The 22522-nt window shown below is 44.1% G+C and overlaps 2 protein-coding genes across 5 annotated transcripts in view; one reads left to right on the top strand and one right to left on the bottom strand.

Moving 5' to 3' along the window:
• Positions 1-3556: 3556 nt before the first annotated feature.
• LOC129853945 (dickkopf-related protein 4-like) lies at positions 3557-9518 on the bottom strand. 3 transcript variants are annotated; one of them, XM_055920485.1, is made up of 5 exons: positions 9352-9518; positions 8146-8200; positions 7894-8019; positions 4868-4949; positions 3557-4757 (listed from the first exon to the last, which is right to left on the bottom strand). In XM_055920485.1, the coding sequence occupies exons 2-5, from the start codon at positions 8161-8163 to the stop codon at positions 4450-4452; spliced, it is 534 nt and encodes a 177-aa protein (XP_055776460.1). In that variant the 5' UTR covers positions 8164-8200; positions 9352-9518; the 3' UTR covers positions 3557-4449. The 3 variants fall into 3 exon arrangements, with proteins under 3 accessions (XP_055776460.1, XP_055776459.1, XP_055776458.1); XM_055920484.1 differs by lacking the exon at positions 9352-9518 and adding an exon at positions 8512-8607; XM_055920483.1 differs by lacking the exon at positions 9352-9518 and having other exon boundaries at positions 8146-8561.
• A 2736-nt stretch (positions 9519-12254) lies between these two features.
• Positions 12255-22522, top strand: part of LOC129853943 (chromaffin granule amine transporter) — a 15175-nt gene continuing 4907 nt past the window's right edge. Inside the window, exons 1-11 of one of the 2 annotated variants that reach the window (XM_055920482.1) lie at positions 12255-17613; positions 18616-18784; positions 19226-19562; positions 19705-19763; positions 19954-20037; positions 20166-20258; positions 20554-20643; positions 21165-21208; positions 21682-21742; positions 21957-22052; positions 22146-22224. In XM_055920482.1, the coding sequence (XP_055776457.1) occupies positions 18658-18784; positions 19226-19562; positions 19705-19763; positions 19954-20037; positions 20166-20258; positions 20554-20643; positions 21165-21208; positions 21682-21742; positions 21957-22052; positions 22146-22224 (1070 nt within the window). In that variant the 5' untranslated portion in view covers positions 12255-17613; positions 18616-18657. Of the gene's footprint in view, positions 18785-19225; positions 19563-19704; positions 19764-19953; positions 20038-20165; positions 20259-20553; positions 20644-21164; positions 21209-21681; positions 21743-21956; positions 22053-22145; positions 22225-22522 lie in introns of both variants that reach the window. The other variant, XM_055920481.1, reaches the window with a different exon arrangement.

Raw genomic sequence — 22522 nt, 5'->3', positions numbered from 1 at the left:
CGTAAAAGAGGGGTTGGCGGATGGTGGGTGGTGGACACAATGCAGATAGTCCGGGTAGCCAATGTGCGGGGGCACCGGTTAGTCGGGCTAATTGAGGTCGTATGTACATGAATGTATAGTTAAAGTGTCTATACATATATGATAAACAGAGTGTAACAGCATCGTAAAAGAGGGGTTGGGGGGACACAATGCAAATAGTCCGGGTAGCCATTTAATTACCTGTTCAGGAGGCCTTTTGGTCTTTTGGTCCTAGACTTGGCGCTCCGGTACCGCTTGCCATGCGGTAGTAGAGAGAACAGTCTATGACTAGGGTGGCTGGGGTCTTTGACAACTTTTAGGGCCTTCCTCTGACACCGCCTGGTGTAGAGGTCCTGGATGGCAGGCAACTTAGCCCCAGTGATGTACTGGGCCGTACGCACTACCCTCTGTAGTGCCTTGCGGTCAGAGACCGAGCAGTTGCCGTACCAGGCAGTGATGCAACCAGTCAGGATGCTCTCGATGTTGCAGCTGTGGAACCTTTTGAGGATCTGAGGACCCATGTCCAATCTTTTTAGTTTCCTGAGGGGGAATAGGCTTTGTCGTGCCCTCTTCACGACTGTCTTGGTGTGTTTGGACCATTCTAGTTTCTTCGGGATGTGGACACCAATGAACTTGAAGCTCTCAACCTGCTCCACTACAGCCCCGTCGATGAGAATGGGGGCATGCTCGGTGCTGTAAAGGTTGTCGTAGTCGTTCTCCTCCTCAGACGAGGAGGAGCATGGATCGGACCAAGATGCGGAGTAGGAGGTATTCATGATTTTAATGACAAACCAACAAACACTACAAATTAACAAAAACAACAAACGTGACTAACCTGTAACAGTCCTGTGTGGCCCAAACGCTAACACAGGAAACAAACACCCACAAAACACCAGTGAAACCCTGGCTGCCTTAGTATGACTCTCAATCAGAGACAAACGATACACACCTGTCTCTAATTGAGAATCATACCAGGCCGAACACAAAACCCCACATAGAAATAGAAAACATAGACTGCCCACCCAACACTCACGCCCTGACCAATAAAGACATATAAAACAAGAGAAAACAGGTCAGGAACGTGACAGGTGCTCCTTTTCCTGTAATCCACAATCATCTCCTTAGTCTTGGTTACGTTGAGGGATAAGTTGTTATTCTTGCACCACCCGGCCAGGTCTCTGACCTCCTCCCTATAGGCTGTCTCGTCATTGTCGGTGATCAGGCCTACCACTGTTGTGTCGTCTGCAAACTTAATGATGGTGTTGGAGTCATGCCTAGCCATGCAGTCGTGGGTGAACAGGGAGTACAGGAGGGGACTGAGCACGCACCCCCGAGGGGCTCCAGTGTTGAGGATCAGCGTGGCAGATGTGTTGCTACCTACCCTCACCACCTGGGGGTGGCCCGTCAGGAAGTCCAGGATCCAGTTGCAGAGGGAGGTGTTTAGTCCCAGGGTCCTTAGCTTAGTGATGAGCTTTGAGGGTACTATGGTGTTGAACGCTGAGCTGTAGTCAATGAATAGCATTCTCATGTAGGTGTTCCTTTTGTCCAGGTGGGAAAGGGCAGTGTTGAGTGCAATAGAGATTGCATCATCTGTGGATCTGTTTGGGCGGTATGCACATTGGAATGGTCTAGGGTTTCTGGGATAATGGTGTTGATGTGAGCCATTACCAGCCTTTCAAAGCAAGTGCTACAGGTCTGTTGTCATTTAGGCAGGTTGCCTTAGTGTTCTTGGGCACATGCACTATGGTGGTCTGCTTGAAACATGTTGATATTACAGACTCAATCAGGGACATGTTGAAAATGTCAGTGAAGACAGCTGCCAGTTGGTCAGCACATGCCCGGTGCACAAGTCCTGGTAATCCGTCTGGCCCCGCGTCCATGTGAATGTTGACATGTTTAAAAGTCTTACTCACGTCGGCTACAGAGAGCGTGATCACACAGTCATCCGGAACAGCTGATGCTCTCATGCATGCCTAGTGTTGCTTGCCTCGAAGCGAGCACAGAAGTGATTTAGCTCGTCTGGTATGTTTGTGTCACTGGGCAGCTCGCGGCTGTGCTTCCATTTGTAGTCTGTAAGAGTTTGCAAGCCCTGCCACATAAGACGAGCGTCGGAGCCGGTGTAGTACGATTCCATCTTAGCCCTGATTTGGTGCTTTGCCTGTTTGATGGTTCGTCGGAGGGCATAGCAGGATTTCTTATAAGCTTCCGGGTTAGATCCCGTACCTTGAAAGCGGCAGCTCTACCTTTTAGCTGAGTGCGAATGTTGCCTGTAATCTATGGCCTCTGGTTGGGGTATGTACGTACAGTCACTGTGGGGACGACGTCCTCGATGCACTTATTGATAAAGCCAGTGACTGATGTGGTGTACTCCTCAATTCAATAGGAAGAATCCCGGAACATGTTCCAATCTGTGATAGCAAAACAGTCCTGTAGTTTAGCAATTGCTTCATCTGACCACTTTTTTTATAGATGAGTCACTGGTGCTTCCTGCTAGAATTTTTACTTGTAAGCAGGAATCAGGAGGATAGAATTGTGGTCAGATTTACCAAATAGAGGGCGAGGGAGAGCTTTGTTCGCGTCTCTGTGTGTGGAGTACAGGTGATCTAGAATTCTTTTCCCTCTGGTTGCACATTTAACATGTTTATAGAGATTAGGTAAAACTGATTTAAGTTTCCCTGCATTAAAGTCTCTTATTATAAGATATTCTACTTCAGGCGAGCAAAATCTAGACTCTAGATTCTAGAGACTTTCTTAGATTTCGTGCACCAGCTGTTGTTTACAAATGTTTACAAATATGCACAGACCGCCCGATTGCTATAAATGCTAAAAATCCAATCTTACTGAAACATATTTCCCTATTTCATATTTCACTTCACGGTCCTTCCGCAGGGTGCTGAAATTCATACTTTTAATAAAAACTTTTAGCAAACACAACACCTGACTTTTTCCTTTTTGCTCGTACTACGTAAACTGAGATTCAATTGGCTCCGTGCTATCCGGGATCGTTGGGACGCCCCTACCCCATTGAAGTTGACATTTTCATTGGTTATGGTTAGGGTTATGGTTAGTGTTAAGATTAGGGTAAGGCGAAGGGTTTTGGGTAGGGACATCGCAAGGATTCCGGATAGCACGGACCCAATTGAATCTCACCTTATGTAGTAAGAGCAATGAGGAAAAAGTCGATGGTTGTATGAATTTCAGCACCCAGCGTTTTGAGAATTTACATTTTTAGAAGAATTAACTGATGGTGGTTCAATGCTGTTGCTAGCAAATCCCACGACCAGTTATCAAAACTCAACTCCACCTTGAAATAAGGGAACAGAGTTGAGCGTCCCTCAACTAGGGGAGAGGGGACCTGCAACTTTATGATCAAACTTTATCAATGTGCTAACTACTGTAATTATTTTATATTTCGGTCAACCTACTTTTAACTGGTTTCATCCAAATATCATCCAATTTGATTCAAATAAATATGATTTTCCAAAGCTATCTTATAGCTGTACCATTGAAGGTTATATTGAAAGCACAATCACAATAATTTGAGAAAATTGCAGTTTATTTTTTATTTCACAATTCATTTTCATTACACAAATAACATTTTGATCTTAGGATCAATAATGTCACAGCTGTTTTCCATACTAAAAAGTGAAGTGCCACTCATGCACACCAGTTCTCCATGAACAGTAGGCTACAAGCTATAAATTGTTATGTTCTTCACCGTGTGAGTCATAGAAATTACGATCTTGTGTTAGGGCCTTTCCGGCAGTCTTCTACAAAAGTTGTATAATTGTAAACTAACAAAGATTTTGTTCTAGTTAGAACTCAGTTATATTAGTTAATATACAGCACCAACTACATCAATATATGACAAGGCCCATTATGTGCTACCTGGCCTTTAAAGTGCAGCATTTTGCCACATGGGGTTTTGTGTTAAACCCACTTTTAGATTCTGATCGGTCACTGACTGGACTGGCTATTTTCTATTTAGGCCCAAGAGTCCCTCTTGGAGCAGGTCCAGACTGAATCAATGACATGAAACAATATTGAAACGGTCAGTGTGGATTCCAGGCTACAAAACCCTAGCCTCGGACCCTTTTCAAATATTGTCAATTTGTTGCTTATAATCTTCATCCAGTACCAATAGATGGCACTAGTGGACATTGGTATGATGAGGTCTGGACCATTTGAGAGATGGTACCAGATGCCATTAAACTCAAGGAAGTTATGAAATATGCGGATTTGTCTGTTAAAGATGAATAAGATTAGGTGAGGGGCTCAAATAAAAACAAAGAGTAGACCACCGGAGCATGTATGGAATTAAATATACATTTACAAAAGCCTAACTTGCATTTAGCCTCTAACATTTAAAACAAAGAATGGCAGAAAAGTAGATTATTGAGTCAAAAGTTTTGATTGAAAGAAAGGCTTAAGTCATCCACATCTTCTCTCGGCATTACGCCTCTTGCCTGAGTGTCTTGTACTCCTCCTGTTCTCTCTCAGTCTGGGGATACAAACTCCTTGGTTTTTGGGGCTTTCAGCCTGGGCACGACAGGTTAGCCCGACTGCACAGTTGCAGCGGTCAAGGTCAAGATTTCTCCGCTGTTTAGAGCGTCCTCCTCGCAGGAGGCAGATCTCTCCCTCCTTTGGGATGCGTTGACATTTTTTCTCTTTTAAATAGCGGGCGCAGCACAGTCCTGCCTCACAGTCTCCAGAGCGCACGCATGTGGCCATCACTGCAACTGGAAAGGGAACAGGACAGTTAATACCACACTCAGATATGCAGAGCTGCAAGAGTTGGAGGCAGCACAAACAGTTTGGGACCAGGCTATCCTTTTCCAAGCTTTCTTACCTTTCCTTTTGTTGTCGTCATCATCATGAGCAAGTATTTCTTTACTATGGTTCTTTTTCTGAGATCCATTGCAGGTAATTCTCTGTGTAGATATAGGAACTACATTACCACATACACATGACAGTCAGCAGCACAATTAAAGTATGTAATGTTAGCATTTCAGTTTAAAAGGGCAATCTGAGGGCCTCCCGGGTGGCGCAGTGGTCTAGGGCACTGCATCGCAGTGCTAGCTGCGCCACCAGAGTCTCTGGGTTCGCGCCCAGGCTCTGTCGCAGCCGGCCGCGACCGGGAGGTCCGTGGGGCGACGCACAATTGGGCTAGCGTCGTCCGGGTTAGGGAGGGTTTGGCCGGTAGGGATATCCTTGTCTCATCGCGCTCCAGCGACTCCTGTGGCAGGCCGGGCGCAGTGCAACGCTAACCAAGGGGGCCAGGTGCACGGTGTTTCCTCCGACACATTGGTGCGGCTGGCTTCCGGGTTGGAGGCGCGCTGTGTTAAAGAAGCAGTGCGGCTTGGTTGGGTTGTGCTTCGGAGGACGCATGGCTTTCGACCTTCGTCTCTCCCGAGCCCGTACGGGAGTTGTAGCGATGAGACAAGATAGTAATTACTAGCGATTGGATACCACGAAAAGAGCCTGGGCGCGAACCCAGAGACTCTGGTGGCGCAGTTAGCACTGCGATGCAGTGCCCTAGACCACTGCGCCACCCGGGAGGCTCCAACAATGTAATTGTTAACAAACACTGTGAAGCCTCAACATGGTTAAAACTATCAATTTGGCGCAGCGGTCTAAGGCACTGCATAGCAGTCACTACAGATCCAGGTTCAATCCCGGGCTGTGTTGCAACCGGCCGCCACCGGGAGACCCATGAGGCGGTGCACAATTGACCCAGCGTCGTCTGAGATAGGGGAGGGTTTGGCCGGCTGGGATGTCCTTGTCCCATTGCGCTCTAGCGACTCCTTGTGGTGGCCGGGCGCATAAACGCTGACTTCGGTTGCCAGCTGTATGGTGTTACCTCTGACACATTGGTGGGCTGGCTTTGATGTTAAGTGGGCAGTGTGTCAAGAAGCATTGCGGCTTGGCGGGGTCGTGTTTTGGAGGACGCATGGCTCTTGACCTTCGCCTCTCCCGAGTCCATACGGGAGTTGCAGTGATGGGAGAAGACTGTAACTACCAATTGGATACCACGAAATTGGGGAGCAAAAGAGGCCTGACCTAAAATTTTAAATGTAGAGAGATTCAGATGATATTTTGTAACTACTCTCAAATGTAACTACTCTCAAATTCATAGACAAAGCTATATGCAAGTACGGACATCCATGAGATAAATTCTCTCTCTATATATATTTATATATTTAGAGAGAATTTTCATCTCATGGATGTCCGTACTTGCATATAGCTTAGTCTATGAATTTGAGAGTAGTTACATTTCTCTTTCAACTGCAGATTGCCGCTTTCTGTTATTAATTAAGAGGTCATTTGGCACATAAGGTCACACCATAAACAGTGAGCTCCAAAAGTTTTGGGACAGTAGCTAGGTTTCCATCCAATTGGTGACAGATTTTCATGTGACTATTCTAAAATCTGCATAAAAACAATATGCTAATTTTCCCTCCAGAGATGTACTCCCATCAAATTGACTTGTTCCTGCTAAAAGGCTGTGCGTGATGACGTAGTGCACGTATAAAGACCTTTTGCGGTTAAAATCCCATGTACCGAATTAAAAATACAAGTTAAAGGGGTTTCCATTGCATCTTCAACTGTACTGATGGTTTCCTCATAAAAAAATGATGTCATATAGCGAGTGTGCCAACTCTGGTATTGGCACGTGCGCTCTAGCCAACAGCGCGCAGATACACGTATTGACTACATGATGAGATTATTATGGACAAAAGAGCTGATTCTTTTTATTTGTCGAATGGCAGCCAAGCATCAATGATCATCATGGGGCGGCAGGTAGCCTAGTGGTTAGAGCGTTGTGCCAGTAACCGAAAGGTTACCTGATTGTATCCTTGAGCTGACAAGGTCAAATCTGTTGTTTTGCCCCTGAACAAGGCAGTTAACCCACTGTTATTAGGCCGTCATTGTAAATAAGAATTTGTTCTTAACTGACTTGCCCAATTAAATATAGCTTATATAAAAAATATATCAAATAAAAAATGTTACCAGAATAACACCCTTGTTATTTATTGGAATAGAGCATCAAGCTCATCACCTTGCACTTTCACCACCCTGTGAATTTCATCATAACTTTTCATCTGTAGCCTAATAAACTGCACGCTTTCCCGACGAGTCGTAGTGGGAGGACCACATGTCATCATGTGACTCCAAAAATACTTCGATATGATGGTTATTATATCAATATTTGCACATAAAATCATTTCCACAAACATTTCCGGCATAATTTATTTCACTGACATAAAAAGGACTCATTGTCTAGCGTAAATGTTATTTTTCCATCAGGCATGTCATCAAATGTTATATCCAACATGTTCTTTACTCGCATAAAAAGCTTGGAAGGAAAACTAGCTAATGAAATGTTTTGTTGTTGTTGTTGCTCTGTGCTCCAGCCCTTTTGAAATGATACAATAGTTATGATGTTAAAGTGCAGACTGTCAGCTTTCATTTGAGGGTATTTCCATCCATATCTGGTGAACCATTTAGAAATTACAAATAGTTTTTGTACATATTCATTTTAGAGTACCAAAAGTATAGGGACAAATTCACCTTTGTGTATTGGAGTATTCAAAAGATAGTATGCGGTCCCATATTACTAGCTTGCAACGATTACATCAAGCTTGTGAGTTATCCGTTTTTGGGGTGGTATGATATTTATGCCTCTATAACTTGCTCACTTATCATTACTCACGATTCATTCAGGACTACCAGTAATCATGGTAGTATCCACATTTATGTTGAAGTGTTTAGAAACATATTCTATTATTTAAGAATTCATTTGACTACGCAGTGATAACAGTCTCAGATCCCGTCTTTCTTATCTCTCTCTCACACACACACTACAGCACTCACCGTTGACGGATTGCATTCTTGATCAGGACAAGATGGCCTGATGTGATGGCGAGTAGAAGATGTATCTGCCCTGCGACGTGTGTTCACATTATTCTGTACACCCATCGTTCCATTGTGCGGGTCCACCTGTATTACGAAGAAAAGCATTGGTCTAATTCAATCTGAAAAAAGAGACACTTGAATCACTTGAATCCACACAGCTGCAAAACGTAGCCTAAGCATCACTGGTCACTCCACTGCAGGTGCTCTCACCTGTTCCAATAGATCCATCGCTTCTTTAGAGGATCGGATTTGGTTGGAGTCGAGGCTGCGCACAAAACAATGAGAACACATGAAAAGCAACGCGATCGTAGGTGTCCACATTGTTGACCAAACAAAATGACACATAATATCCAGCCGTTGTAAATAGCAAAATCTCTAATACAGAAGGCGAACCCACTTTTCTCTGAGCAGAGCAGGTATATCCTGGTACTTATAACCCTACACCGGCCCACCCGCACATTGTAAAGCTTCTACTTCTTTCATTGCACACCAAAACCCACACCAATCCCTCCTCCCAACACACAGAGGCTCTTTGAAACCTATTTTTAATAAATAAGAAATATTCTTTGAACAAACCGCATCAGTCGACATGGATGAGAGCTACATCCTGACCGACCGGAACATATGGTAAGCTGCTCTCTTTAGAACTAGACTAGTTTAGGCTATAGGGGGAAATGTCGTAAAATGAAGAATTGTCAACCGTTTGATGGTCTGAGATCCCTATCTATCACTCCTGTAATAATAATAATTAGGATATTAACTGTCTAAAATAATGTAATAGGCTATAATAAATGTGTTACCTCGACCTTATTTTGATATTTTCCTATTCTCTAAGTAGGCTACTTGACTCCGAAATTAATTTTAAAAATAAGGGTGTCAAACACCGTCCTGTGCACCTTTTCCTTGCCCAATTGCTTCATCTTTTTTGTTAGATACAGATCAAACACGTCAAAGTGAGGGCAGGTATTTACGAGATCAGAGGACTGATATGAGGGGTTGATTCTGTCCATTTTTATAAATGCCTAGCTAGCAGTCAATACATGATATATTAGTCTACTTTTCATGATGTTAAATTCATATATAGAATAATCTATATCATCGGGCGATATATTGAATCATATATGACACTGTGACTGCACCCATTGGGAATCTCCTCCACGCACAAATTGTCTTATTTCAAAGGCTCGAGCTAGAGGGATGCATTTGGGAGCTGCTGGTCCCGAGTACGACAGAGATCATTGCGGCGCGGTAGGCATTTTTCATGCTGCGGTTGGGAGCGGGCGAGACAGATAACTTTGTTTTGTCTCGCAGATTACTTGGAAACGGCCAACTTTTTTGTTTGCGTTAGTTTAGGCCTACCTTTGTCTTATTTTTCACAAACTATCAGAATTCGCTGCTTCAAGTGATGTAGCTTACCTCTCCTCTCCTAGTTGGGCGTCTGAGATCAGGTGCGACTAGTATATGTGTGGTCTCAATACATAGAGTAGGCTGTCTATGCATTGGCGTAGAATCACGTGGCAGTTATCTTTCCAAGGAAATTAAATATGATTAGACTATAGTTAACTACAGTCAGTGTCTGTAAATAAATATTGATAATGGAAAGAAGTGGATGGAGGTGCAACCATTGAGCGATGGTGCAATCAAAAAATGACATAATCATTGAAAAGGAAAAGGCGCAACGAGCATAGGCAACCATGGTGAGCGAGCATTGCGCCTATTCTATTTCAATAAATATTGATTCACCCCTTAATTTCTCTCTGTCTGCAAATAGTCCTCCTAAAAGTTATCCTTTATTATATATGCAAAACATAGCTCAATAGAAATTGAAAGTGTCCGCTGTCATCATTCTTGCTGCTTCAAGTTTAGTTGCCATAAGTGCAGGATCAAATTTTCCAAAATTTGTTAGGAAACAGCCTTATTCTAAAATCGATTACATTATTTTTCACCCCTCATCAATCTACACACAATTGCCCATAATGACAAAGCAAAAAAAAGTTTTTCGTAACTTTAGCAGATTTATAAAATAAAAAAAAGAAATATCAGATTTATATTAGTATTCAGACCCTTTACTTGGTACTTTGTTGAAGCACCTTTGACATTGATTACAGTCTCGAGTCTTCTTGGGTATGATGATACAAGCTTGGCACACCTGTATTTGGGGAGTTTCTCCCATTCTTCTCTACAGATCCTCTCAAGCTCTGTAAGGTTGGATGGGGATCGTCGCTGCACAGCTATTTTCAGGTCTCTCCAGAGATGTTCAATCGGGTTCAAGTCCAGGCTCTGGCTGGGCCTCTCAAGGACATTCATAGACTTGTCCCAAAGCCACTCCTGTGTTGTCTTGGCTATGTCCTTAGGGTCATTGTCCTGTTGGAACGTGAACCTTCGCCCAAGTCTGATGTCCTGAGCACTCTGGAGAAGGTTTTTATCAATGGATCTCTCTGTACTTTTCTCTGTTCATCTTTTCCTTGATCCTGACTAGTCTCTCAGTCCCTGCTGCTGAAAAACATTCCCACAGCACAATGCTGCCGCCACGATGCTTCACCGTAGGCATGGTGCCAGGTTTCCTCCAGACGTGATGCTTGGCCTTCAGGCCAAAGAGATCAATCTTGGTTTCATCAGACCAAAGAATCTTGAGAGACCTTAAAGTGCCTTTTGGCAAACGGCAATCGGGCTGTCATGTGCCTTTTACTGAGGAGTGGCTTCCGTCTGGCCACTCTACCATAAACGCCTGATTGGTGGAGTGCTGCAGAGATGATTGTCTTTCTGGAAGGTTCTCGCATCTCCACAGAGGAACTCTGGACCAAGGCCCTTCTCCCCTGATTGCTCTGTTTTGCCGGGCAGCCAGTTCTAGGAAGAGTCGTAGTGGTTCAAAACGTCTTCCATTTAAGAATGATGGAGGCCACTGTGTTCTTGGGGACCTTCAATGCTGAAGAAATATTTTGGTACCCATCCCCAGGTCTGTGCTTTGACACAATCCCGGGACTGAACACCTCCCTCTGCAACTGGATCTGGACTTCTTGATGGGATGTCCCCAGATGGTGAGGGTAGGCAACAACCCCTCTGCCACGCTGACCCTCAACACGGGGGCTCCTAAGGTGTTTGTGCTTAGATCCCTCCTCTACTTCCTGTTCACCCACAATTGCGTAGCCACGCACGACTCCAACACCATCATCAAATTTGCTGACGACTCAACGGTGGTAGGCCTGATCACAGATGGTGATGAGACAGCCTACAGGGAGGAGTTCAGAGACTTGGCAGTGTGGTGCCAGGACAACAGCCAAGGAGCTGATTGTGGACTGCAGGAAAAAGAGAGAAGAGTACATCCCCATCCACATCGACGGAGCTGTAATTGAGCGGGTTTAGAGCTTGAAGTTCCTTGGTGTCCACATCACTAAGGACTTAACATGGTCCACACACACCCTCACAGTCATGAAGAAGGCACAACAGCGCCTCTTCGACCTCAGGAGGCTGAAAAGATTTGGCATGGGTCATTGGATACTCAAAATGTTCTACAGCTGAACCCTCGAGAACATATTGACTGGCTGCATCACCGCTTGGTATGGCAAATACAACACCATCGACCTTAAAGCGCTACAGAGGTTGGTGCGGATAGCCCAGTACATCACTGGGGCCAACCTCCCTGCCATCCAGGACCTCTATATCAGGCGGTGTTGGAGGAAGGACTGCATTTATTTTTATTTTTGCCGAGTGGTGCAGCGGTCTAGGGCACTGCATCGCAGTGCTGAGGTGCCACTACAGCCTAGGGTTCAACCCCAGGCTGTGTTACAGCCGGTCGTGCTTTATGTAAATGTTTACCTCAAATACCTAGTACTCTGCACAGTGATATGGTACTGGTAGTCCATGTATATAGCTTAATTATTGTGCATCTTATTCCTCTTTTGTTAAATTTAATCGTGGGGAGGACTGTGGATCTGTCTTACATCAAAATCAAATTTTATTAGTCACATTTGTCAAATACAACAGGTGTAGACCTTAGTGAAAGTCTTACTTACAAGTCCCTAACCAACAATGCAGTTTAAATCATATGAATAAGAATAAGAAATAAAAGGAACAAGTAATTAAAGAGCAGCAGTAAAATAACAGTAGCGAGATTCTATACCAGGGGTACCTGTAAAGAGTCAATGTGCGGGGGCACCGGTTAGTTGAGGTAATTGAAGTAATATGTACGTGTAGGTAGAGTTATTAAAGTGACTATGCATAGCTAATAACAGAGAGTAGCAATGGTGTAAAGAGGGGGGGGGGGGGGGGGGCAATGCAAATAGTCTGGGTAGCCATTTGATGAGATGTTCAGGAGAATTATGGTTTGGGAGTAGAAGCTGTTGAGAAGCCTCTTGCACCTAGACTTGGCCCTCCTGTACCACTTGCCGTGCGGTACCAGAGAGGACAGTCTATGACTAGGGTGGCTGGGGTCTTTAACAATTGTTAGGGCCTTCCTCTGACATTGCCTGGTAGAGAGGTCCTAGATGGCAGGAAGCTTGGCCCCAGTGATGCACTGGGCCGTGCGCACTACCCTCTGTAGTGCCTCGCGGTCGGAAGCCAAGCAGTTGACATACCAGGTCGTGGTGCAACCAGTCAGGATGCTCTCGATGGTGCAGCTGTAGAACCTTTTGAGGATCTGAGGACCCATGCCAAATCTTTTCAGTCTCCTGAGGGGGAATAGGTTTTGTCGTACCCTCTTTACAACTGTCTTAGTGTGCTAGGACCATGATAGTTTCTTGGTGATGTGGACACCAAGGAACTTGAAGCTCTCAACTTGCTCCACTACAGCCCCGTCGATGAGAATAGGACGTGCTCGGTCCTCCTTTTCCTGTAGTCCACAATCATCTCCTTAGTCTTGATCACGTTGAGGGAGAGGTTGCTGTCCTTGCACCACATGGCCAGGTCTCTGACCTCCTCCCTATAGGCTATCTCGCCATTGTCGGTGATCAGGCCTACCACTGTTGCGTCATCGCCAAACTTAATGATGGTGTTGGAGTCGTGCCTGGCCGTGCAGTCATGAGTACAGGACGGGACTGAGTACACACCTCTGAGGGGCCCCTGTGTTGAGGATCAGCATGGCGGATGTGTTGTTACCTACCCTTACCACCTGGGGGCGGCCCGTCAGGAAGTCCAGGATCCAAATGCAAAGGGAGGTGTTTAGTCCCAGGGTCCTTAGCTTATTGATGAGCTTTGAGGGCACTATGGTGTTGAACGCTGAGCTGTAGTCAATGAACAGCATTCTCACATAGGTGTTCGTTTTGTCCAGGTGGGAAAGGGCAGTGTTGAGTGCAATAGAGATTGCATCATCTGTGGATCTGTTAGGGCGGTATGCAAATTGGAGTGGGTCTAGGGTTTCCGGGATAATGGTGTTGATGTGAGCCATGACCAGCCTTTCAAAGCACTTCATGGCTACAGACGTGAGTGCTACGGGTCGGTAGTCATTTAGGCAGGTTGCCTTAGTGTTCTTGGGCACAGGGACTATGGTGGTCTGCTTAAAGCATGTTGGTATTACAGACTCAGACAGGGAGAGGTTGAAAATGTCAGTGAAGACACTTGCCAGTTGGTCAGCGCATGCTCGCAGTGCACGTCCTGGTAATCTGTCTGGCCCTGCGGCCTTGTGAATGTTGACCTGTTTAAAGTTCTTACTCACATCGGCTGCGGAGAGAGTGATCACACAGTCGTGCGGAACAGCTGGTGCTCTCATGCATTTTTCAGTGAAACATGCCTCGAAGCGGGTATAGAAGTAGTTTAGCTCGTCTGGTAGGCTTGTGTCACTGGGCAACTCTCGGCTGTGCTTCCTTTTGTAGTCTTTAATGGTTTGCAAGCCCTGCCACATCTGACAAGCGTAGGAGCCGGTGTAGTGCGATTCGATTGTAGTCCTGTATTGACGCTTTGCTTCGTCGGAGGGCATAGCGGGATTTCTTATAAAGTTCCGGGTTAGAGTCCCGCTGCTCTAGCCTTAAGCTAATACTCGGATGTTGCCTGTAATCCATGGCTTCTGGTTGGGGTATGTACATACGGTCACTATGGGGATGACATCATCGATGCACTTATTGATGAAGCCAATGACTGATGTGGTGTACTCTTCAATGCCATCGGAGGAATCCCGGAACATATTCCAGTCTGTGCTAGCAAAACAGTCCTGTAGCTTAGCATCTGCTTCATCTGACCACTTTTTTAATGACCATTTCACTGGTACTTCCTGCTTTAATTTTTGCTTGTAAGCAGGAATCAGGAGGATAGAATTGTGGTCAAATTTACCAAATGGAGGGAGAGGGAGAGCTTTGTACGCGTCTCTGTGTGTGGAGTAAAGGTGGTCCAGAGTTTTTTCCCTCTGGTTGCACATTTAAGGTGCTGATAGAAATTTGGTAAAACGGATTTAAGTTTCCCTGAATTAAAGTCCCCGGCCATTAGGAGCGCCTCCTCTGGATGAGCGTTTTCCTGTTTGCTTATGGCGGAATACAGCTCATTGAGTGCGGTCTTAGTGCCAGCATCAGTCTGTGGTGGTATGTAGACAGCTACGAAAAATACAGATAAAAACACTCTAGGTAAATAATGTAGTCTACAAATGATCATGAGATACTCTATCTCAGGCGAGCAAAACCTCGAGACTTCCTCATATATTGTGCACCAGCTGTTGTTTACAAATATACATAGTCCGACCCCCCCTTGTCTTACCAGACGATGATGTTGTTTTATCCTGCTGAGACAGCGTATAACCAGCCAGCTGTGTGTTGATAATGTCGTCGTTCAGCCACGACTCCGTGAAGCATAAGATGTTACAGTTTTTAATGTCCCGTTGGTAGTTTAATCTTCCTCGTAGGTCATCGATTTTATTTTCCAATGATTGCATGTTAGCTAGTAGAACGGAAGGCAGTGGGTGTTTATTCGATTGCCTACGAATTCTCAGAAGGCATCCCGACCTCTGTACTCTTTTTCTGCGTCTTCTCTTCACGCAAATTATGGGGATTTGGGCCTGTTCCCGGGAAAGCAGTATGTCCTTCACGTCGGGGTCGTCGGACTCGTTAATGGGAAAAAAAGCTTCTGCCAGTTCGTGGTGAGTAATCGCTGTTCTGATGTCCAGAAGTTATTTTCGGTCATAAGAGATGGTAGCAGCAACATTATGTACAGAATAAGTAAAAAAATATGTTACAAATAATGCAAAAAACAAACAAAAACACATTTGGTTAGGAGCACGTAAAACGTCAGACATCTTCTCCGGCGCATTCTCCGTCCGTTAGTACGTTTGTCACATGCGATATCTTAGACAGCACTAGCCTGATTCTGACTCAACTTGGGTGAATGATGTGTCTTGCCATAGAGATCCAGCATTAAAAAATTACACGGATTGGCCAGATGGGGCGCTATAACAAGCGATTGAAAATTCGGACTTTTAAATGTCATGCCCCTCACCCCATTTTACCTAAAGTCATGAAATGTGGTACATTGGTCCCTCTCCTCACAAGGAAGACATTTGCTTCAGAGATCCATAAGGTCCGGCATGATGGATTTTTTGCCATTTAGAATTTTGTGAAAAACACTTAAAATGCTACTCTTCTGGCACTGAATGACCGATCTGCACAAACCTTGATATGTGGCTTATATGGACAAATGTCTCTCCACGCAATATTTTCCAGACTACTACCTAAAACAACATGATCATTAAGCAATAATCATTCACCGGGGCATGGTCATGGTCAAAATTTGGTACAGATGTTGCAAACACTGTCAAGACTCAACATAGCCAAGAACATTCACATCGACCATACGGTGGCGCTATAACGGGCACATGTTTTGTTACTTTCAGTATAGTCCAGTTTGAATTGTTGTCACTAATTGGTCCAAAGGGGAGGGTGCTGCATCATTCGTGGGGGACAATGTTTACTGTTTTTGCTTACAGTTGCCTTGTTCTTTTTAACTCTGCATTGTTGGGAAAAGCTCGTAAGCAAGCATTTCACGGCAAAGTCTACACACGCTGTATTCGGCGTATCAGACAAATTAAATGTGATTTTAATTACATTTTTCTGTCTCTTCTCTCTCTTTACATGATGTGTACACATGCGCACACAGGGAGAGTGAACTTGCGTTGGTCCAGGCAGCTCACCTAGGGCTGTTTGATTCAGGTCTGCCTTTTTTAAAACCTACCCTCGAGCTAGTAGGCAATGGCACCTGCTCAGTTCCAGGTGAATTTCAATTATCAAAACACAGTACTCCCTACCCCACTAAAAACCATGCACACCACTAATTCATTCCAAGCTGACAGAAATATAGTAACAGTACATGACTATCATTTATGCAAAGAAAATAATTCAAGCTATAGAGGAGTTATCCCTCTTAGATTCACATGGTACTTTTAAGCCATGTTCACATTGGCAGTTTGAATTGACTCAAATCAATTTTTTTTGCAAATCCGATTGCAAATCCGATACAGCCCATGCACATGGAATCAGATGTTTCAATTCACATTTCAAACCACCTTCAAAGGTGCTTTGAAGTCAGATAGAAATCTGATTCCTGGCCAGGTGATTTGTGTCTGAATGGTAAAATCTGATTTATTTGCCCTCAAGTGGTTTATTAACTTTTATTTGGCATATATTGTTGCTTGCTAGCTACTCTGTTGAGAGTTTGACAAGACCATATGGTAGCTAATTATCTTGTTAATTGCTTACAAACAAATTAGTGAATGTTCTAGGAAGCTTAACAGCTACCTAGCTGGCTAGTTGACTGCCTTGGCTGGCCAAAAATGACTCATTTTGACAGTTGGATCATCTTATACTTTGACGCTTTAAAAGTGTTCTTTGAGCATTCAAAGCAACTGGGAAACGTCCATGGCAGAAATTGTTGTCATCTTAGCTTGCTACATAACTTCTGAGTGATGGGAAGCACGAGCACCACCACCAATTTGCCAACACCACTGTGAACACACCTGTCGTTACCATGACTAGCATAGCCATGTCAGCAAATGACAAATCCTATTTGGTCACTTGTAACTTGCTATTTGGACAGTAAGTATTTCAAAACGGATTTGAAAAACAAAACTGATTTGAGCATTAAGGCCTGCAGTGTGAACACTTCTTTAGATGGGCGAGTGGTGTGGATTTCAGGATTTCTCAAAATCCTTCATTTTCTAATTGGACCAATTTTACACTTTGATAATATGATATTTGCATATCAACCAGTGAACAAACAGTGGCTCCAGGTTTTCCAGCAGCAGGTTTGGAGGTGTGCTGCCTTTTGTTTACAGTTTACAAGACTCTCTTCCTGGTACGCTAGCATCACAGGAACCTGTTGACAGAGCCAATTGGACAAAGGTGCAATGCAAACAGGCCAGGGGAAAAGACCAGGTTGTTCCACAGTTTGAAAAGGGTTAATGTGGCTGAGATGGCAGATAAAGCTTATTGTGAACAACACCAGCCTCAGGTTATACAGCCCCCCCCCCCCTCACCCACCCACCCCTCTCAATAAAGAGCAGCAGATGTAGACAATTACTTCCCCCTGTGACGCAGAGTGAGCTCAGGTCAGGGAGTGTGTACAGTATGTGTGCGTGCGTGCATGTGTTTGTGAGGGGGCTGTGACTACCCTATGAAAAAAGGGCAGCCACAAGAGGACTTAAATAGAGCAACAGGAGGATGAGATGACCACTTGTATCCGATGTGGATCTGCAGGATGTATCTGAAGGTAAGAGGTCTTGACTCAGGTCGAATTGGACTTAAGGGATCCTCAACACTTTACTATAGACCTAACTGAAATTGATGAAGGATGAGGCTAATCAATTTTGGAAATGTTAATTATAGTTTGTTCTGTAATCATTAAAGGTGCGAATAATGCATGGAATATGACTCAGCATGAATTGTAATGTTATCCATTGGTTTGTTCCCACCAGTTACGCATGGTAACCATGGGCTATATGATGTGTCAATATAGTAATGTAAGATGTCTGAAGATAAGAGTAAGATTTAGATTTCTCTGCAAACCTAATTTGCAGAAATTATCAACTTAATCCGTAATCACCTCTGTTACTGAAAGTCATCGTGATTTTCATAGAAGATTGGTACTGTGTGTACTGTGTGTACTATTTGTTCTTGACTAGCAAGTGGTAAAACGAGACATGATGGAGCTGTGAGATTAGACATTTGTTTAACATATGGACCAGTCCTTATTTACAGTATGTGAGCACCACGGCAGGCAAGCAGGCTGCACTTTACCTTGATCAGAACAGAACACAGCAGGCAGGGTTCTGAGAGGGACCTGGAGGAAGTCTAATCCTATTGCTGAGAGAAAAAAAAACATCCTCGGAGCCAAATGTCTCTCCAGAAATACCATGCCTGACCATCCAGGCAGCAGCCACCAGTTCACTCCATTAGCTACCACATCCCAGCTTATTAAATTGAAATGGATGGTGCATGAGTGGTGGCTGCAGGGCAGGGATAGGTAACGTTGGAGGTAGTACACTCACAGAGAGATGAGACCCCTTCAGATCATTTACTATTAAGGTTTTATATTTTCAGATGAAAAGACTATACCTGGGGTAGGTTATCTGTAGTTAGTTTAGGACTAACTCAAATGTAGTGGTGTAACGATAATGTACAGACACGGTTGTGGGGACATATTGTTGTGACTAATGTTGATGTTGTCAAATATGTTTTAATAATCAGCATATCTGGTTCTCATCCGAAAAAGAGAATTGTTCTGTAGCTATTGGCCCAGGGAACGTGGAGAGCTATGCCACTATTCAACCCCTTGGCGTGGGTGCGGGAGTGGCTGCGACAGAGCAGAGGCTCCTCCAGATTGGTGCTGGTGGTCGTGTGTGTTGCCCTGCTACTGGATAACATGCTGCTTACTGTTGTCGGTGAGTCCAGACAACCCACACACACACACACACACACACACACACACACACACACACACACACACACACACACACACACACACACACACACACACATACACACAAACACACACTTTCAAAAGTGCACGTGGCGTGTACCTTAGATCGGGCAGTGACATCTGATTTGAAAAAGGGACATCACACATTTTAATATTTAGCTGCAGGGCCAACAGTGCAGCTGGCGTGACCATGGAAATTGCCTTTACCTGGCCTGACCTCTAGACCCCACAGAGAATAACTTGGGTTGACAGAGAGCAGTGCGACCACATTCCCCCTCATGGAGTAGATCCACTGTGCCTCCCCGGTACTGAGACAAAAGAGTTGACCTCTCTTCCTTCCGCCTGCCTTTTAAAGTCCACAGTCTCCCCCAAACCCAAATGTGTCATCTCTCCTCTCTCGCAGTGCCCATCATCCCAACCTTTTTATATGCCCTTGACCACCCGACACAAGACCCCTTCATCCAGCCAAGCACACAGAGGCCATCTGAGGAGGGCTTCACATTGGCCTCGGTCCACTCCTTCTACGACAACACTTCCTACAGCCTCAGAGGCTCTAAGAGCAACCTGTCTGAGGCCCTCCTCTTCAACATCTCCAGAAACTCCAGCCAGGTGAAAGGCAGCACATGCCAGGAGGACAGTGCCTTCTTGGACAAGGAGAATGTTCGTGTGGGACTCCTCTTTGCTTCCAAGGCTCTGGTGCAGCTTCTGATCAACCCCTTTGTAGGTCCCCTGACCAACAGGTACATGTTCCGGCTTCACAGCAAGTGTTTTGTGTGTGTGACAAAATCAGCTAGCTAGGACAGTGTTCAATTTCTCATTTATTGAAAATGAAGAAATACAATACACACTGGTTCTAATCATATCCTTTTCTTTTTTCCCAAGGGTTGGATATCACATACCAATGTTTGCTGGCTTCATCATCATGTTTGTTTCAACAATAAGTATGCATGTCTGACACTGACACACACTTCTAACTTGTTACACACAGTTGATAATGAGATATAATTGAGGTAGTGATCTCTAATATACATACCATGACTGTTTCACAACTCCAATGTGTCATCTTTAGATTTGATTGTATCTTACCACAAGGCAGTCATAGTAACGGTTGTTGTGTCTGGTGGTTGTCAGTGTTTGCCTTTTCAGGTACATACGCCTTGTTGTTTTTTGCTCGCTCTCTTCAGGGAATTGGTTCCTCTTTCTCCTCTGTGGCAGGTACTGTGTGTGGGTGTTTTGTTTTGTGTTTCACAATAATATCCTAACTCCACAGTGTTGCAATAGAAATTGAACTATTTTGTCCTAGCATCTTAATGTCTAAGTGAAAAGCACGTCTTCTCCTGTAGGGCTGGGAATGTTGGCCAGTGTGTACACAAATGATGAGGAGAGAGGCGTAGCCATGGGGATCGCTCTGGGTGGACTGGCCATGGGTGTCCTCAGTGAGTTACTCCCCTTACTCCCCCTTTCTAAGATCCTAGTGTTCCAGTGTGGCTCAGTTGGTAGAGCAAAACACTTGTAATGCCCAAGTTTTGGGTTCAATTCCCACTGTGGCCACCCATACGAAAATGTACTGTATGCACACATTACTACTGTAAGTTGCTTTGGATAAAATCATCTGCTAAATATCAAATGGTTATGATGAAATGTGTATTATGCTACAACATGACAAACTTGAAATCATCAAGTGGAATATATGTAATATCAGCTACTTTTTCTTGAAAATGTCTTTGACAGTTGGAGCGCCATTTGGCAGTGTGATGTATGAATTTGTGGGGAAGACTGCTCCTTTCTTAATCTTGGCTTTTCTTGCAGTATTTGATGGAGGTAATCAAATTAAAATATTTCTTATAATATTACATCAAGAACTGATTTAATCTCAGTGCTATGACTGCATTGACTGTTTCAATACCGTTTATCTGTTACACTTTACATTACAGTGACCTCATTACATTGTAATTATTCCTGTAATTACAGTGTAACAAGTATCGTAGTCACTCAGTACAGTGTAATAATGAGTCATTACAATTGTCGTTGCACTTGTACAGTACGGACTGTACTTACAATGTACTTAAGGTTACTTAGGCTTAGGGTCGGTGCTAAGGTTAGGGTTACGCTTAGTTCAGTGTAATATGAGGAATTACTATATGTGTTGCTACACTGTAATTGCAGGAGTAGTTACACAGTACTAAGGGCACTGTAACATAAAGTGTTACCAGATTATCTCTTGTGGCTACCAATCAGAATGAACAGTTTAGACAGGAAAGCTGCTTGTATTGTTCGGAGAGTACAAGATATATTCTAGGAATGTTCCTTAATGCCAACTGACTGACTCTCTAACTACACAGCGTTACAGCTTTGTATACTTCAGCCATCAAAGATTTCACCAGGAGTGAGTATACTTTTACCATCTCTTTCAAGATAAAAAAAAATGTAATAAACCCTCAAAATGAACATAACTGACTTGATCAAATCTCAATCACTGAAAATAGTGGGGCTTCATCTCAATTCAACTTTCCTTGATTCCCCAAATGCTATATCCCACCTCCCACCTCCCACCTCCACAAACCATTAGAGAAGAAAGCCTGAGGCGAGGGACGTTGGACCTTCTGTTCCAATACTGTAGAGTAGGAGGCGAGGAGCTAGGATGTGAGGAACCTCGGGAAAGACAAATTCAGATTGAGCCAGAGTGTGTACGAATCAGTGTAGTTCAAGATGCACCGAACAGAAGCCATCATTGCATTAAGTTACACGTTGTCTTATTTTATAATGTTGACGTTTCACAACTCCCTCACATTAGAAAAAAACTGATCTTTTTTCTGTCTTTCTGTCTCCTCCGGCTTAACATTTCACATGAACTTACAGAGTGTGGAGGGCACTCCTTTGCTGACCCTACTGAAGGACCCCTACATTCTCATAAGCGCAGGTGGGACTGGGCCTTGACTGTCAGAATAACAAACCAGAGAAGAAGGCTAAACACAGAGGAAGTGTCCCTAATGTCACCCTATTCCCTATCAGTGCAATACTTTTGACCAGGCCCTATGGGTGAAGTAGTGCACTAAATAGGGATTACATTGCCATTTGGGATGCAGACATAGTCGTAAAACAGAAGTGAGCTGACCTTGGTGCTTTGGTTTCAGGCTCTCTGTGCTTCGCCAACATGGGAGTTGCCATTCTGGAGCCCACACTTCCCATCTGGATGATGCAGACCATGTGCTCTCCCAAATGGCAGCTTGGTACGTTCCTGCATTGTCTTTTTCTTTACAATTAATATTTTAAATCGCAATAGTCCTTCCTGTGTCTGACAGTGTTTTGCGTTTGATTTATAGGGATGGCTTTCCTACCAGCAAGCATTTCTTACCTTATTGGCACCAATTTATTTGGTTTGTTGGCTAACAAAATGGGAAGGTAGGTTTTCGTTGATCTTCTCCCGTTAGCGTCTATTTGTTCCTACATACAGTACCAGTCAAAAGTTTTGACACACCTACTCATTCAAGGGTTTTTCTTAATTTTTTAAAAAATTCTACGTTTTAGAATAGTAGTGAAGACATCAAAACTATGAAATAACACATATGGAATCATGTAGTAACTAAAAAAGTGTTAAACAAAGCAAAATATATTTTAGATTTTAGATTCATCAAAGTTGCCACCTTATGACATGTTGACAGATTTGCACACTCTTGGCATTCCCTCAACCAGCTTCACC

Source organism: Salvelinus fontinalis, chromosome 4, assembly GCF_029448725.1.
Source record: "Salvelinus fontinalis isolate EN_2023a chromosome 4, ASM2944872v1, whole genome shotgun sequence".
In the NCBI taxonomy this organism is placed as follows: Eukaryota; Metazoa; Chordata; class Actinopteri; order Salmoniformes; family Salmonidae; genus Salvelinus; species Salvelinus fontinalis.
Note: the sequence above shows the minus strand (reverse complement) of the source record. Positions and strands in the feature narration are given on the sequence as shown.